This window comes from Myripristis murdjan, chromosome 23, assembly GCF_902150065.1.
Source record: "Myripristis murdjan chromosome 23, fMyrMur1.1, whole genome shotgun sequence".
NCBI lineage: Eukaryota > Metazoa > Chordata > Actinopteri > Holocentriformes > Holocentridae > Myripristis > Myripristis murdjan.
This window is the reverse complement of record NC_044002.1, coordinates 17,318,806-17,334,977: the sequence shown is the minus strand read 5'-3', so window position 1 is coordinate 17,334,977 and position 16,172 is coordinate 17,318,806. Positions and strand designations below refer to the sequence as shown.

The 16,172-nt window shown below is 40.6% G+C and overlaps 1 protein-coding gene across 3 annotated transcripts in view; it reads left to right on the top strand.

The window, feature by feature from the left end:
- Window positions 1-16,172, top strand: part of tbc1d22a (TBC1 domain family, member 22a) — a 151,057-nt gene that overhangs the window by 117,742 nt on the left and 17,143 nt on the right. For all 3 annotated transcript variants that reach the window (XM_030045855.1, XM_030045856.1, XM_030045854.1), the window contains one exon: window positions 5,512-5,607. In XM_030045855.1, the coding sequence (XP_029901715.1) occupies window positions 5,512-5,607 (96 nt within the window). The remainder of the gene's footprint in view (window positions 1-5,511; window positions 5,608-16,172) is intronic.

Genomic DNA, 16,172 nt, shown 5'->3' with positions numbered 1-16,172 from the left:
CAGCTGTATTTCTTGAGATGATCTCTCTGGGTGGGCCACTAAACTTCTGAAAAAGGATATGAGATTTGAACTTAAGACATTTGTCATTTGTTTTTGTCCATTTCATACAACCCATAAACACAGTGTAGACACCTGAAGTGGTGGGTGATTTTTGGCGCTTTTTCACACACACACACACACACACACACAAAATACACAAAACAAATACATAAAGTAGGGCTATTTGTTGACCACATCAGGGAGCCACAGTGGACTGAATTCATTGCCAGTAGAAACTTTGAATTTTGTTTGTGTTTGTGCCAGTTTTTGGTCGATTTGAATTAACTTGATCTTTGGTCATTTAAAAAATAGCCAAGAGCAAGACATTCAAATGGGGAAGCACTCAGGGACAAAAATAGCCTAAACACAGCCAATGTTTCCCAGAGCCTTCCTCGGGCTATGCTGGTTTTCTCCCTGCGTGTGCTCTCTCATTTGAGTGGCTTGAGCTCCTGCTTCCTGCTGGGAATGTGCCGTGGCCTGATACTTGTTAATCAGTTTTTCAGGGCTGGAAACAACAAAACCAGGTCACATAGTCAGTCATCTGACATGGCACGCTCTCTCAAACTAATGACAACAGTGGTACGATGAACAGTATGTTTACAGTTCTTTGTATTGTGAAAGCAAAATACAAGTTAGAATATAAACCTTATCTATAATATGTCATCCAACCTTCTCTCACTTTGTTTTCTTCACATGAGGAATCGTGTCATCAGTCATTTGGCTATTAGTTTGCAGTTGTTTGTGCTGACAGTGCAGCAGCACACAAGTCCTTTTGTTGAGCTATTAATCCCAAACCTTTCACTTATTCAAAGTAAATGGTGTGGGGGGTGTATTTTATATTGATGTTACAGTCAGGAATGTTACTATCAGTTATTTACACCAGCATGTTGCAGTTGCCACTGAGACATGGAGATCATTTTATGGCAAGCTCCGAGGTAAATAAGTGAGAGGGGGTATTTTGCTATTGTCAAATTGATAAATTAACTGTTGGTTTCAAATTGACAGTTCCAGCTATTGAGGTCACTGCCAGCCGCACAGTGTCAAACCACTGTTTGTGTTGCATGCGAGAGGTGCTGCAGCATAGTCAGTGGCAGCTGGCAGCTGGCAATATCCAACCAATAGACATAACTTTAAAGCTATGAATTAACAGCTTGGTTTATCATGATCAGATTTCTCTAAAAGCTGTACGTTGGGTTTGTTTACATGCAAACAGATAATACAACAGCTGCTCCTACTTTAGATCTATCCATCCTACAAACCGCGGCCTACCCAGCGCCAAATGTCCTGGTTGTAACTTTTTTATAGTAGCACTATGGAGCTGAACAGCATCTGTGCAATGTTTTCTTCACCGTGAGGTTTCATACTGCAACATAAAACATAAAAATTTCCCTTCCCTGATACATTGCAACTGAAGTCATCATACCTGCATTGCACACAAACTATTCCACAAGTGGCTCAGACAGATGCATCAGCAAATGTATTGCTGATTGGCGGCCAGGATGATAACTATTGCCCTACCCTTGCACACACTCGCAGACACACATTGGGAGCAGCAGGACAAGCACAAGTACCAGGAGATGTGCAGTTGTTCATTACAGACTATCTACCTAATTGTTACATCAGTTTAAAACCGCTCGTTCATCATGTTACATCACTCTACACCACCATCACCTTTCCACCTTGTCTGAAGTCGGCTCGTCAGAGCCTCGGATTAGTCTCACGTCAGGCTGGTTTGTTTTGGGGGGATGAGACATTTTGACTAGTCAGACAGCCAACGCAGCACTTTAGAGACGCTGTGACATTGCAATGCTCTTTCTCTCTCTTTCTCTGTCTCCCTCTCTGATTATATCTTTTTCTCTCCCTCTGCCTCTCTCTACCTTTCTGTCTCACTCTCTCGCCTTTTCTCCCCCCTCCCCCCTCTCCCCTCACCTCCTTCTCATGCTCCCTGCTCTTTCTCTCTCGCCACCTCTTCCCCTCTCCTCCCATCATCTCCTCCTCCTCCTCTCCCACTCTCTCCCTCCTTTGATCAGTAGCGCTTGTCAGTCAGCGTCTCGCCTGTCTCTGCCAATATGGCTGCCCTGACACAAGGGGGGTGGAGGACCAAGCATAACAATGGAGGAGGAGGAGAACGGGAGAGACAAGTTTGACGGAGTCACCTTGACTCTCATGACAAACTTTATTTTGCGAATAATAATTATGAGAAGGCCTTGAGCTGAAGCAGCAGCGGTGGATGGATGGAGCAGGAGAGAGAGAGACAGTGTCAGAGTGAGAAATGAGGGATGGAAATAGACAAAGAGAAAGACAGATGGGTGATAGAAAAGAGAGTAAGCACAAATGGAGTTATCGGACATATTTATTTTTAATTAACCTGTCGACCCTTACATTAAGTATTCATTTAATCAATAATCAAGAACACATTTTTACAGCATTTCAGTTTGACCAAGATGAGGTCAATTTTTCTTTTATGCTAGAATGTTACTTTTAGCTAACTAGATGCAGTGGCACAGGGGTTTTGCATTTTAAATGCACTGTCATGTGAGTCAAGTTGTGCCAAACTACACATTTGGTTATTTTTCTTCTTCCATCCTTCAGCTGCCAGAAACTGATTGACTGACTGAGCAGGGGAGTGTATCATATATACTGTCATTACTTTGACTACTATTCTTGCTGCAACCAAGGGAGGCAATCGATTTCTTAATACATCCACAGAGGCAGTTCTTTTTCTTACTCGCCAAGTTAATGGCGGATCGCCCATGGAAGGGATTGGTGACAAATCAAAATGTAGGGATTACCTGAAAACAGAAATTGTTAGTTGATGAAGAAAAATCTCTTTCCAATTTAATGAATATTCCTGGGAGACTGAGAGATGTTTGATAGACACTTGATGAAGGAGACAGAAGGGTGGATTGTGAGAGCGGAGGATAGATGAAAAAGAATGATGGAGAAGGAGGGAGGTAGGCCTATGGAAAGAGAGATGGATTGAACTGGATTTTAGGTGGGGAAAAGAGTTTTTCAGTTCCCACAAGTTCACTGGTGCGCTCACACATGCACTCATACACATATAAATTCATAGAAGAAAGGAAATTAAAAGTCTGCGATTCTTTGGGGGCCGAATGCCAGTCAAATACTGTCTCATCTCTCCCTTTATATGCCTGTGTGTGTATGCGTGTGTGTGTGTGTGTGTGTATCTGTCTCAGTTGTTCAGATTGGAGCTGCAAGGTTAGTCCAACAAGCCAATCACCTGCCAGTTTACACCGTGCTACGCTTCACTGTTCACAAACAGTCTTTTTTTTTTCTTTTTTTTTGCTTCTTTAGATGCTCTCTCTCTCTCTCTCTCAGTCTCTCTCTCTCTCTCTCTCTCTCTCTCTCTCTCTCTCTCTCATATACACACACACACACATATTCTTTTTCTCTCTGCTGGGAAATACTGAAAATTGGTTTGAATGAGAGCTAAAGAAAGGGAGAAATCGAAACCAAAGGTGCCACTTGGCAAAGGCAGAGGGAGGGAGGCCCGTTCCATATAGAAAGACTGAGTTTAGGAGACAGAAACAACCACTCAGTGAGGAAGGGAGTTTGATATATTTTATTTTATTGCTGCTATATATCTCTCCTTCTGTATCTGTCTGTGTATCCATGTTTCCTTGCTTCCTTCCTTTCTTTGTTATTGTTTCCTTGAGGGAAATTCAATTATCAGCAGAATTGCAGCAGCTGTAAATTTTTTGAGAGTTGATTCTTGGTCTCACTCTTAAAATGAAAGCAGACATTACGGATAGAGAAATGCTGCACCTTCTTTCAAATACTAATTCTGTATATCAGCAGTCTAATAGCCAAATACGAGCTAAATAGTATTAAACCTTGGCATGTGTGTCTAGCCTTAGGCTATTTACTAGCCTGGCTCACCTGTGCCATAGGGAGTACAAGGTGGAATATGGAAACTGAACATTTTGTGTGTGTGTGTGTGTGTGTGTGTGTGTGTGTGTGTGTGTGTGTGTGTGTGTGTTCGTGTGTGTTCGTGTGTGTGTGTGTTCGTGTTCCAAACCCCAAGTGTATTCACTGTGTCCAGGGTTGTGAAATTTCTGTGTGCTGGAATGCAGCACTGCCTCTTTATGGCCACAAACTATCAAAGTAGGCACATCAGAAAGCACACTTGGAGAATTATTCATGAATTTATGCTGCTGCTGCTGTGTGTTTGCTTGTGTGTGCACATGCATGTTCGTATGGAGGCGTATATGTGTTAGACCACCCAAGTACATCTGTGTGGGTGCCTTTCAAGTAGTGCACTTACATACACAATTGCATGAGTGGTATTCCATTTTTTTTTTTTTTTTTTTTTTTTTTTTTTTTTTTTTTTATGATTTTGAACTAAAATAACATATGTGGCTAACCAAATACCCCAGACAGGCCTGTCAAAATGCATTCACCGAGACACACATATATGTACTTTTGACAAACGGGTCCCACATCTAAGGAACATATACTTCTGAGTTGTCTTCAGTCAGTTGCTTTAAAAGGCCCTGGTAATTATCCCCCTTATGATAGTGCTCTAAAGAAGAACGAATAGAGCCAGGAACATCTCATCCTTTGTCTTTCTCTCTCTTTAATTCCCCTGCTCATTTCCAAGTCGTAAAAAAAGTGAGCTGGGATACATAACGAGGGGCTGAAATAAAAGCTCTGCAAAGAAGAGGGGATTTGTATCTCTATTTCTCTCTCCTGCTCGGTGAATGTAAATTTTTGGATTGTGACAGACAAATGCTTTATATGCTGTTTTTCATCTCTTTCACCCTCTTCTTGTGCATGAAACAGACTAAATGTCTCATGTGAAAATGGTCCTAAATCTTTCTCAAACAGAAATGTGATGAAGTGGGAGAGCTATTTGAGGTGATTTGGATGCATTGTGTTTCTCGCCTGGCAAAGTAGGTCGGTAATGGCTGTTCATTACCAAGTTTCACTTTTAAGTGGATCCATAAGCCTCTGTTTGTGCGATATAAAATAACTGTGATTGAGGCAAGACAGTTGTTTTATTTCTGACATGTTACTCAGGGCTTTTGGTATCAGTCTCGGGTGAAGTCTCCAGCACTTATACTCTGTTTTAGCTCGGTATTGGCTCCCAAGCTTTCTTAGCTAGGACACTTTAATAAGTTCTGAACATTGCATTCCTTTAGGGTAAAGCGGCCTTTAAAGCCATGAGAAGACTGCATTTATGCAGTATCACAATATTACAAAATCCAAGGTGGCATTTGGTTTCCTGTCAAGATATTGATAGAAATTTTTTGCCCAACTCTACTCCAAAATGGATTCACTTTGTTTAAAATTTGCAGAGCTGTGATACTCCAGAAGATCCAGTAATGAAAACCACTCTGCTAAACTTTGTTCTTTATTTCTTTCTCCTTCCTTCTTTCTGTTTCCCTCCCTGTGACACCCCCTCTTCCCCCTCTCTCTCCCCTCTCTCTCCCTCTCTCTCTCTCTCTCTAGGCTGAACCAGAGGGTTTCTCTCATTTTCACCTGTACGTTTGCGCGGCCTTCCTGGTTCGGTGGAGGAAAGAGATTCTGGAGGAGAGGGATTTCCAGGTAATGCACGCACACGGACACAGGGGGCACCGTCTGCCTTTATTTGGCTACTTACAACTGGGACTCACAGACTGGTATGCACACATATGGTACATACATATACAATGTCCATACAATCACTCATACATGCATGCACTCACAACATCCATGTTTGTACACCCGGCTGGTGGTGTTCATTTACATAGCCTCCACACACAGCAGACTTGTGAACACACACACACACACACACACACACACACACACCAACAACACAAACACTGTGTCCCTCTCCATTACCTCTCTGGTCATTAACTGTGAGGATCAGAGGTGGTTGTGACTGCATTAGTAGATGACAGTAGCCAGCTGCTGGAAGGTGACTTTGGTAGCCGGCTCACTGGGGGACTGGGCTTCTTGCAGTAGTAACAGTCTAGTATCAACGCATGAAAACATCTGCTGTAATCATCTACTGCTACATTATCTTCTTTTCTCTTTTTTTTTTCTTCTCTCCCCTCTCTGTAATTTATCTCAGTTTCTTTTTTTATCTGTCCCCTGATGTCTTCTTTTCTCAACTCAAATATTCTTGACTCACATGGTCTCGCATCTTCTCAGACCCTCTAAAATTTTGTTTCTTGTCTACTTATCTGTTCTCAACCCTTCCCTGCTCTGTCTTTTTCTTCTGTTGGCCTTTGATCTTTTCACATTCCCTCTCATCTCATCTTTTCCCTATTCTGTTCTATTCTGATCTCCTCATCTCTTGTCTTTGATTTTGTCTTGTTCTTTTCTGTTCTCTTCATGCTTTTCCCTATCACATTTTCTCTTTTGTAATTAATTTTTAATTAATGCAACAACACGGAAGAAACAACAAAAAAATACACAGCTCAGCACAGATGGAGAGTGGTACAAACTAGTAATGTAGACTACTGTTTTAACCAGGTGGTTTCTATGAGGTAAGATCATTCTGCCAGGCCTGTTTAATCTCCAGATGTAGCAGTTAGGGGTTCAGTGTCTTGCTCAAGGACACTTTCACTTGCTGTCCAGAGGAGCCAGAGATCTAACCAGGAACCAGGAATGCCCTAAATTTCAGGGGAGAATCCCTGTAATAAAAAAAAAAAAAAAAAATCAACAACTTAGGCTCTGTGGGATCAATATTGGGCTTCCACAGCTTGCAGAATCAGTCTGCCTTGGATTGTAATATACAAGTCAGATATCCCAGATATCCAGTTCATTAATACTTAATGACAGCCTCTAACAGATGGGATCCTGTCATTGATTTACTGAAGTGAAATATTTTTCCATGGTTCGAGGTTATATATATATAATATAGGTGTATCTTGCCTGCTGAGGTTCCATGTCCGTGGAAATTCCTAAAATTAAGGATGGCGGATCCATGTCCATTTCACCCCCGCAGGATTGTCTTAGTGTCTTGAATAGTCTTTCTCCAATACCTCTGCAGTTTGTCTCTTTCTGTTTTGCACTGATGGCATTGACGTGAGGAAAAGAAGTCAGGCATGTGTGTATAGTCAGGAGAAAAATCCAGTCTTTGTGTGATTTTGAACTGAGTTTTGCACCATTCCACACACAAATAGGTTTCTCATATGCCCAAATACACCGCCATTCATCATGTCCGTCTGAGAGAATTGACGTACAGGACATCCTAGAACTGCCCCCCAATAGTAAAAATAATACCATTTCTACAGAAGATTTCTCTTGATTATTGACTTGGGTGACACTGTTTAGTCTTTCCTCTCATATCTGTAAGAAGCTAACAGAGTCATGTTTTGACAGTTCACACTTTGAAACCAGCCATTCAAAAAGGGATAAAAGAAATTAAAATAAGCAGAATTAAAGCTGAATGTGCATTTACAATACCTCTTTCCTAAAAGCAAACATTTTTATCCTTGCAGGAGAAGTCCAGTTATGCTAGTATAAGCTAAAATGTTAATTATTCAATACCATAAGCTCCCATCCTAAAGTAGAGAGCCTTCCAATATGAAAAATAATAGGCATTATCTTAATACAGCATGTAGGATAAAGTTACTCTGAGCAGACAATAAAGGCTGCCGCATCATCTGGTTTTGTGAACACGCATCTGTGTAACCTCTGTATAGCCAGGTCAAGTAGTGTATATTCCATCTTCATCCTCTTAAGACAGGTCAAATGCCTCAGTGCTGCAGCTGTTATCTTTGGAGTCTCTGGGGCCTTCATGTTTTCCTTGCTTCCTGGCTGCATTCATTCAGAAATTGTGGAAGCAGACCAGTTTTGGTGTCCATGTCAGGCTAATCTAGGATTGACTTCTCGAGAAACAGGGTTAGATCCATCTGTACCATCTGAGAGACGTTATGATGTGCACATTATAGCTGTGGCCACAATTTTCTGTGTCATCCAGATGTGCAGCCATAGCTTACGCCTGCCTCTCCAAATTGTGTCCCCATTGTTTCCGTCATCGCAGTTCTTCTCTCACCTCAGACTCCCCCAACTCCACCGTTTGGGGATGTCCCAGTATTTTAGTGGCTGGTTGTTTTGCCTCCAATTCAGCATAAAGTGTCAGTCACCCTCAGAATAATTTTGCTTTCTTCTGCATTGCTTTTAAGAAGCTTGTTGAATTGCAAGCCAAAGTGTTGCCACTGATAGAAGCATCCTCGTTAGCAGGCACAAGCTGGTGGCTTTCCTTTGAGAAAAACTTAGTAGAGTTCTTCTTCTTTCTAGACATGCTGTGTGATGATCATGAAAAGTAGCTGATGAGACTCAATGTATTAACCCTTACACTTCAACTTGAAACTGTCCTTCTGATCTGATAGTAAATGAAAAATATAGAAAAATACCACACAGCTTGCTGGGACACAGCAGCAGGAGCAGCTCCTTGTATTCTCTAAAGTGTTCTTTCCTCCTTTTACTCTATTTTTGCTGTGTGTATGTGCATGCGTATGTGCACGTGTGAGTTCCCTCAATTGATTTATGATGTGTACAATACCGACTGATCCTGTATTATCTCCCGTACCTCACAGAAACAGGCACATACACAAACACATGCAAAGACACACACTCTCATCTCCGTAGAGTTTTGCCTGCTGCCTGGCTTGCCATACAGACTACCAAGTGGTGTGCCAAGGGCAAAGTATCCATGCTCATGAAGATTAGAGGAGGAAGGGGAGAGAGGGTGAGATATAGGTGAAGATGGGGGAGGGGCAAGGAGAGGTGAAAAGTGGGACGGAGTTTAGGAAAAATAAGAGGAGAGCGAAAATTAGAGCAATAGACAGGGACTAAAAAAACACAGAGCATTATTTCATGGTTTGACACACCGTGGCCCAGCATTGTGTAACAGCAGACTCCTATCTAAGAAATGAATTACTGTTGCAGAAGATTAAAAGACAGGTTTAATGTTAATTAAAAACTAACCGCAGTCATGAACAAACATTCTTTGAAATGGAGCATGAGTCCTTAATACTTTTCATGACAAAAATGTGCAAAGTAATTTTTACTGTTGCACAGATGAGGAAGGAGCATTGCTGAGAATGACACCTTGGATCAAATTGCATAATAGCATAATCGATCTGATTAATATTGCTATTGTGCTTGCTTGTATTAAGTGAAATCTTAGTTCAACTACATTATATTCCTGATTTGGGCATGGAAGCCCTTCTCAAGGACCTCAAAGGGCCACCATACCCAACATTTAGCATACATCACATGGACAGATTGAGGAAAAGAGGAATGAAACAGAAACTGAGGGGGCTATGGTGTAAAGCTTGGACTCTACAGCACTGATGCTCCAGCACACCACTCTTCTGTCATTTCTGCAACCCTCCGCCGTGTGATATATCAGAAGAAGTCTTCAAAAAAGACAGTAGGTAGAGTTAAGATTCCAGAGAACCTGGGTTCTGGATGGGGGCAAGCTAATTAAAGCTGATTCACCCACCGAGTGAGACACTGGAGGCTGTTGGAGCTTGAAGATGAGACATCAAATGACTCATCTGTTCTTACTTTCATACTCTTCTCACCCTCTCTGCCTTTTTCTTTCTATCAAATTCAAACTAAAGTGAGATCATTACTTTTTTTCCATTTCTGACTGAACTAAAGGTGGGAACAGGTTTATAAGATAGATTTCTGTTGCTTACCTCATTGCGGTAGGTCGTGCCTCCTGTTCTGCCTAGCATTTCTGTTTAGTTTGTCATCGTCATTGTAAGACACTGCCATGTGACCAGTTTTGGGAGTGAGAACAAACCTTATGTTGGCTGGAGTTCACTCTTCACTGGAGTTACTCCTCACCAATCCTGTCAACGGTCTTCTGATAGCATCATCAATAAGCAATATTTTATTTGGGATGAATATTGTGAATCAAGTGAATAGTTTTCTACACCTTATACCAGAGTGTCCATGGTAACTTAATGTAAGTTGTCTGAACAAATTCTTTCTTTACATTCTTGACACACTCTTCTTTGTTATAAGTTTATAAATACATTTAACTTCATTGCATAATGCTTGCTGTAACTTTAGCCTTTATCATGGTTTGAAAAGATAACTTTTCACACTATGTACAGGATCCATACTTGAAGTGTTTGTCAGCTCTGTTTACTTAAAATCGGTGGTTTGTGTGCACTGTATGTGCAGCCTAGTGCAGGCTGACATAAATTTGTATTGTGTTTTGTTTACTCTGTTTACATTCCTTTTACGTTTATTATAAGAAATGCATGCTTATGCATGTTCCTGTTTGGTTTCACCTTCCTAACTCAATACGCCAGCAGTGTTGGAGGAAGACATCTCTGGTGGATTGTCTGTAGGAGGAGTTAACTGCCTGTCAAATTATGCTCTGAACAGCGTAAGGAGGAGAGAACATCTCCACTATTGGGTTATGTTCATAAACGGATCATGCATATATGGAGATTGGCATTCCAAAATGAGATGTCCAAAGCATGACACAAATTGTTTACATAAATATATAATATAATTGCTGAGTCCCCTCTCCACACACACACACACACACACACACACACACACTGCCTTCTCCAGTCACGTGCACATATGGACTGTTTAATGGTCATAATGGTTTTCATTGTCATTTTGAAATGACATGAGAATAATACGATACATTTTTCTAAGGTGAACAAACTGTAATCAGATGAAACACATCAGACTCGGCATTTGTGTGTGTTTAGAGATAAAGGATGATAGAGTTAGAAGTTGACTGGGTTCAAATATGTGTAGTGTAGGCTGTGTGGGCTTGAACATTTTGCCTACGCATGTCCAGCTGGTATGATTTAAGAAGCATATTTATGCATATACTGTATGTCTTTATAAACACATTGCTGGCCTTCCTAGCAGGATGGTGTCATCACTGTCGTCCCAAACCCCCACCCAACCACGCAGGCACACACACACACACACACACATATACTCTCTCACACACTGTCATAAGCAGACAAAGCCAAATGTCATCCTGGCGTTTCCCTCTGCCCAATATACAGCAAATGAGCTCTCATTACCTATTTGTTTATGCCTTCATGGGGTGGCAGTTGTCTATGCTTAATGGAACACAGATGTCCTGTGTTTTGTGTGTGTGTGTGTGTGTGTGTGTGTGTGTGTGTGTGTGTGTGTGTGTGTGTGTGTGTGTGTGTGTGTGTGTGTGTGTTTGTCAGGGTGTCAGGGTGTCGGTGTTGTTTAAACTGGATCCATTTAAGTATATAACAATGTTCTGTCTTTTGCAGTAGTAGTACACCAACATATTTTGTATGTATTACACCCAAAACAAGCTTTTTAACAGTTAATTCATGATGGAATGAGCCCATTTATTTATTTTTTAAGCTTTTAGAAAGAATTGCTCTCATTCACAGATTGATCTGCTAAAGGTAATATAAATTATGCAGTCCTTATTAGAATAATGTCCCCCTCCTTCCTTTGCTGTACATTAGCATCAATGGGGAAAGGAGAAAAAAAAGGGAAAGATTTTCTCTCAGCTCCAGTGGTTTAATTCCAAGAGATTTCTGCCTCTGATCCACTGAGCTTGAGAGTTCAAACGTGGGCCTGCCAGGTTCTTAAGGGCCTGTTGAACAGCTCTTATCTCCACACGCTTCACCCAGCAACCCCTACGGCATCCCTCCTCTTTCTTGTCTGTCTCCCTCTCTTTCTATCGCTCTCTCCCTCTCCATCTCTTTCTGTCTTTCTGTGTCTCCATGTCACTCTTTCTGTCCCCTTGTCTCTGTCGCCGCCTCTGTTTCTCTACCACTTTACTGCCTGTCCTTTTCTCTCTCTCTGCCTCTGTCGCTGTCTTTTGTTTCCATGTCTCTCCTTGAGTCGTTCTTTCTTTCTTGATATTATACAAGAGCGAAGGTGTTTTATTAGAAACACAGGGCATTTAAGGTATAGGAAGTAAAAGCAATGCCTTACCCAACCTTAACAGAGTTGTAAAACTCGGTTCAATGTAATCCATCAGTTATTACCTGGTTGTAGTTAATAATACATGCCTTTTCTTTCAGAGTAAAGCCTTCCTATGTCCTCTTGGTTTTTGGATTACTTTACTGGTCAGATAGGCTATATTTTACTCACAATATCATTAATGACTTAAATGTGGTTGTCTTCCATTCAGCATGTGTATAATATATCAAGGAAGTAAGAGAAGATACTTTTGAAAAGTTTTTGTAGTCATGTTATTGTATATTAAAGTGACTCTAAAAGAATACAGTTGCATTTTTTCATCCAGTTGCAATGACAGCGTACTTGCCAACACCGCACACACACTCACATAACATAAGCACATGCAAACAAATATAAATTGTGCACACACACGTGCAATCACACATAACCATGCACACACTGCCCACAGTAAAATGAAGGCCTCTAAATTGTGCTCATCAATCTACTCATTATTACATTGAATTGCCATTTGAGTTTGCTCAGGCCTGGAGGGAAGATAGACTGGCAGCAGCTTGTTAGCATAGTACACATGGAACATCTAGCTAGTTTTATTGAGTTTTCGTTTCATAGCTGTGTTTCATTGCCTGTTTCCGTGTATTTATGTGTGTGTGTGTGTGTGTGTGTGTGTGTGTGCGCGCACAGGCAGCACTGTGCAATTCCTGGTAATAGTGCCAAGCGCCTTGTGGTCATACTTGGATTGATTGTGAGCATTCATTTTGGTCTGCGCAGAGTTCTTGAGGCATGGGTCCTACTTTTGATTCATACACACCAAGAGAGATTAGTCAGAATCTGCTAATGTGCATGGTTTGCTTGAGTTCAAGGTAAGCCAGATGTACGCCCATTGTGTCAGCAGTGTTAGATATTTGTTGCATCTTTTATGGATAAACAAATCTGCATCCTGCCCTGTCGCTGCCTTTTCTCTTGATGAAGAGAAGGCTTCTGGCAGGGCACATAGCAGTATCTCAGATACTGTAGTGCTTAATAGATTTGGTTTTGGCCTTGGGTTTATGAAATGGAGTGATATGTTTTTAGGTGCTCAGGATGAGAAGCTCTATAACTCTTTTGCAATGTGCACTGCTTAGGATATTACAGGATGTATTGTTTGGGCTGTGCAGGACTCTTCATCAGGGAAATATTGTACTTATGTTTTTCATATGTGGATGACATTTTATTAAAAATTCACGACCCCTTGTCATCAACCACATCTGTAGAAAGAAGCTGTAACTGCATATTGCAAGTGTTACTAATATTTTGTAAGTTAGGTACATGTTGGCGGTACAGTGCACAAAAGTGAAGTAGTGTTGTGTAAACAAATGAAGGCACATGTTACCACAGCAAAGACATTCAAATTTTCAATAAACAAAATTTTAAAAAGTAGTAGGATTTAGAAATGTCACGATACAAAAATTGTGATAGTTGATATCAATATCAGTTCAATTTCATGATTCTCGATATCTGATTGGATATCACAATAAAAACAGAAATCCCATTCAGCACTCCTTTATTTAAAGATTTTGTATGAACATTAGCAAATAAACATAAGCTGAATGTGTCTGGTATTTAAACATACATTACAATAAAAATACAGATGTGCAACATTGGCCAGGACCGCAGCAAAATACTAATACAAAAAATTTAGGAAGTATATGAAATATCCAGCTGTAACAATAAACATCGCAACGATATGATTATGTGCTGTCAGTTTGGCCTGCAGTCCTTTAAACATGACTGTCCCAGGGTTTCAAAATCCAGACTAAGGCTACATTAGAACAAAAGCACCAGTTTATAGAGTGAGGGCTCAAGTTCTGTAAGCACCACTGACACTAGTATTGGCATTGTTTTACAGATTTTTCAGGGTGCTGTTTTGTAGTTCACAGGTTCAAACACCATCATAGTCGACATGGGCATCGAGAGCGATGCACGCTGTCGAGATGTTTTTGAGCGAGGCACTGAACCGCCAGAAGCTGCTTACTCAAAATAAGTCACTCTGGATAAAGGTGTCAGCTAATTGTCTATAATGTAAAATGTAGAAGAGGAGCGGCTGCATGATAAAGTGTTAATGAGTCACATGGTTGTGGCCCTAAGAGAAAAAGGGAAAAAAATGAATGATTTATTCTCATTAATAGTTTTAATTAAAAAATACATGCAGAAAGTAATTTAAAAAAAGGATAATTCATTCATTGTTATCAAACTCAGTAAGGAGAATAATTGTCATTAGTGTTAGTGCGTGAATCTCCTGTCCTGTTTGTGGGATTGGATTGGTTAAGCTGCTAAATGAAAAGCAGGAGCTGGCACTCCCCAAGCAATCTTCACTCCACCGTTCCACCTCAGCTCCCTCACTACTGCTTACTGCAGGCCTGGGCCGCATGGATAAGTCAACACACACACACACACACACACACACTCCCAAAAACAGGCATACACACACCTACACGTTTTCATGCATTTTCTCTGTCACTCGCTCATACACTCACAACAACGCAAACATGCACATAAACAATCACCTTCTCATGCACACAGGCCAGCATCCATTTTTTTTTTTCACACATGCATTGACTACCTGTCACACACACCCACACACACACATGCATGCACATACACAGTAATGGAAGCACGGCGAGATTTTGCGCAGCAGTGTTGGTGGCACTGCTGTTTTTTGGAAGGGTAAGCACACTCAGCGCCATTTCGCATTAGTCTGCACCTCCAGACACCAACAGAGCCACTGCAGAGCTGCCTCTAAATGACTATAAATGTGAAAAGCTTTCTCTGGTTTCTAAGCCTGCATATAGTGTGCTGCTTGAATATAGAGCTGTACCTGGGCCAGAGAATTTGACGTTGCCCTAGTTCAAACTCGAAAAATCTCAAAGTTCAACTTCAGCAAATAATCATGTTTTTCAGTGACATTTTCAGCCGCAGCTATAGCCAAGCCCCAGCAGCCAGAAACTCAGGCAGACCAGAATTCTTGTTGGGTTTGAGCATAAATGTCTTCTTGTTATGTAACTTAGAAAAAAAATGGATCATTATCACTTGGGAAATTTAACCATTTTGCTATTTTCCTCTAAAAATGACAGCCTTCTAAATTGGCGTCTGCGCTCATTTTCTCATGTGTAGAGCTGGCAAAGCATTCAAAAGCTTAACATCTCATTTTACTGCCTGAGAAATACTGGCTGCATGTTGCACTATAGGATAAATTGGAAGGGCTTTTTCACTTTGTTCCAGGCAGTGACCATCTTTGTTCACCAATGTTTTTTTGTTGTTGTTGTTGTTGTTTTATTTTCCCACTTTGTTCCTCTATTTCTCATCTTGTCAGTATTGCAATGGTGTTGGGTGCTGGACCAATGCACTTGCACTGTCTGTAATGTCTGGATCACTTTTCAATTTGCAGTCCTGTTTTGCAGATTGTGACATTTCTGTACATTCTCTGCTCATTAGTCAGGGCATATGACGCATTCTCTGTTCTGTGGTACCATGTGTTTTTATGGACATCTATCATATCGCTGTCTGCACATTCTACACGTCATCGACATCAAGTCAGTTCACTGAAAATGTACTGACTGACATCAGTGCCTTGTACTGACCTTGAGTACATTACGTGCAAAATTTGCAGTGGTGGTGCACCTCTAAACTGAGATTACATACTGCTACAGCTTGATATTTTCATTTTTTCCACTGTTGTTATTCTCTTTTCATAGTTAATTTTTATATCGTACATATACTGCATTTTTGCTAAGCCTAATAGTACTGTAATCCATTTTTGTCCCCATACCCCTCATTGATACATTGTACATAACATGTTGTGTTAACATGTATGAGATAGATAGATAGATAGATAGATAGATAGATAGATAGATACTTTATTCATCCCGAAGGAAATTCACAGTTTTCATCCACAGATTACAAGATTAAATAAATTAAAAAAATAAAGAATAAAATATGACACTAGAGATCTAAGTACCCAATGTGCAAAAAACCGTGTGCATAGATGTATACAATGTGCAAATTTAGAAAGAAATTTACAGTATAAACAGATGATAAATAGCAGCAAGCAATATAAAAACTATAAACAAGGAATATATAAAAAATAGAAATATGAACAATTTAAACAGCAGAGGAAAATAACCTAAACCTGAGATGTTTGCGTAACTGCCATTTTCTCTGTTTTTAGTGCAGCAGTGACC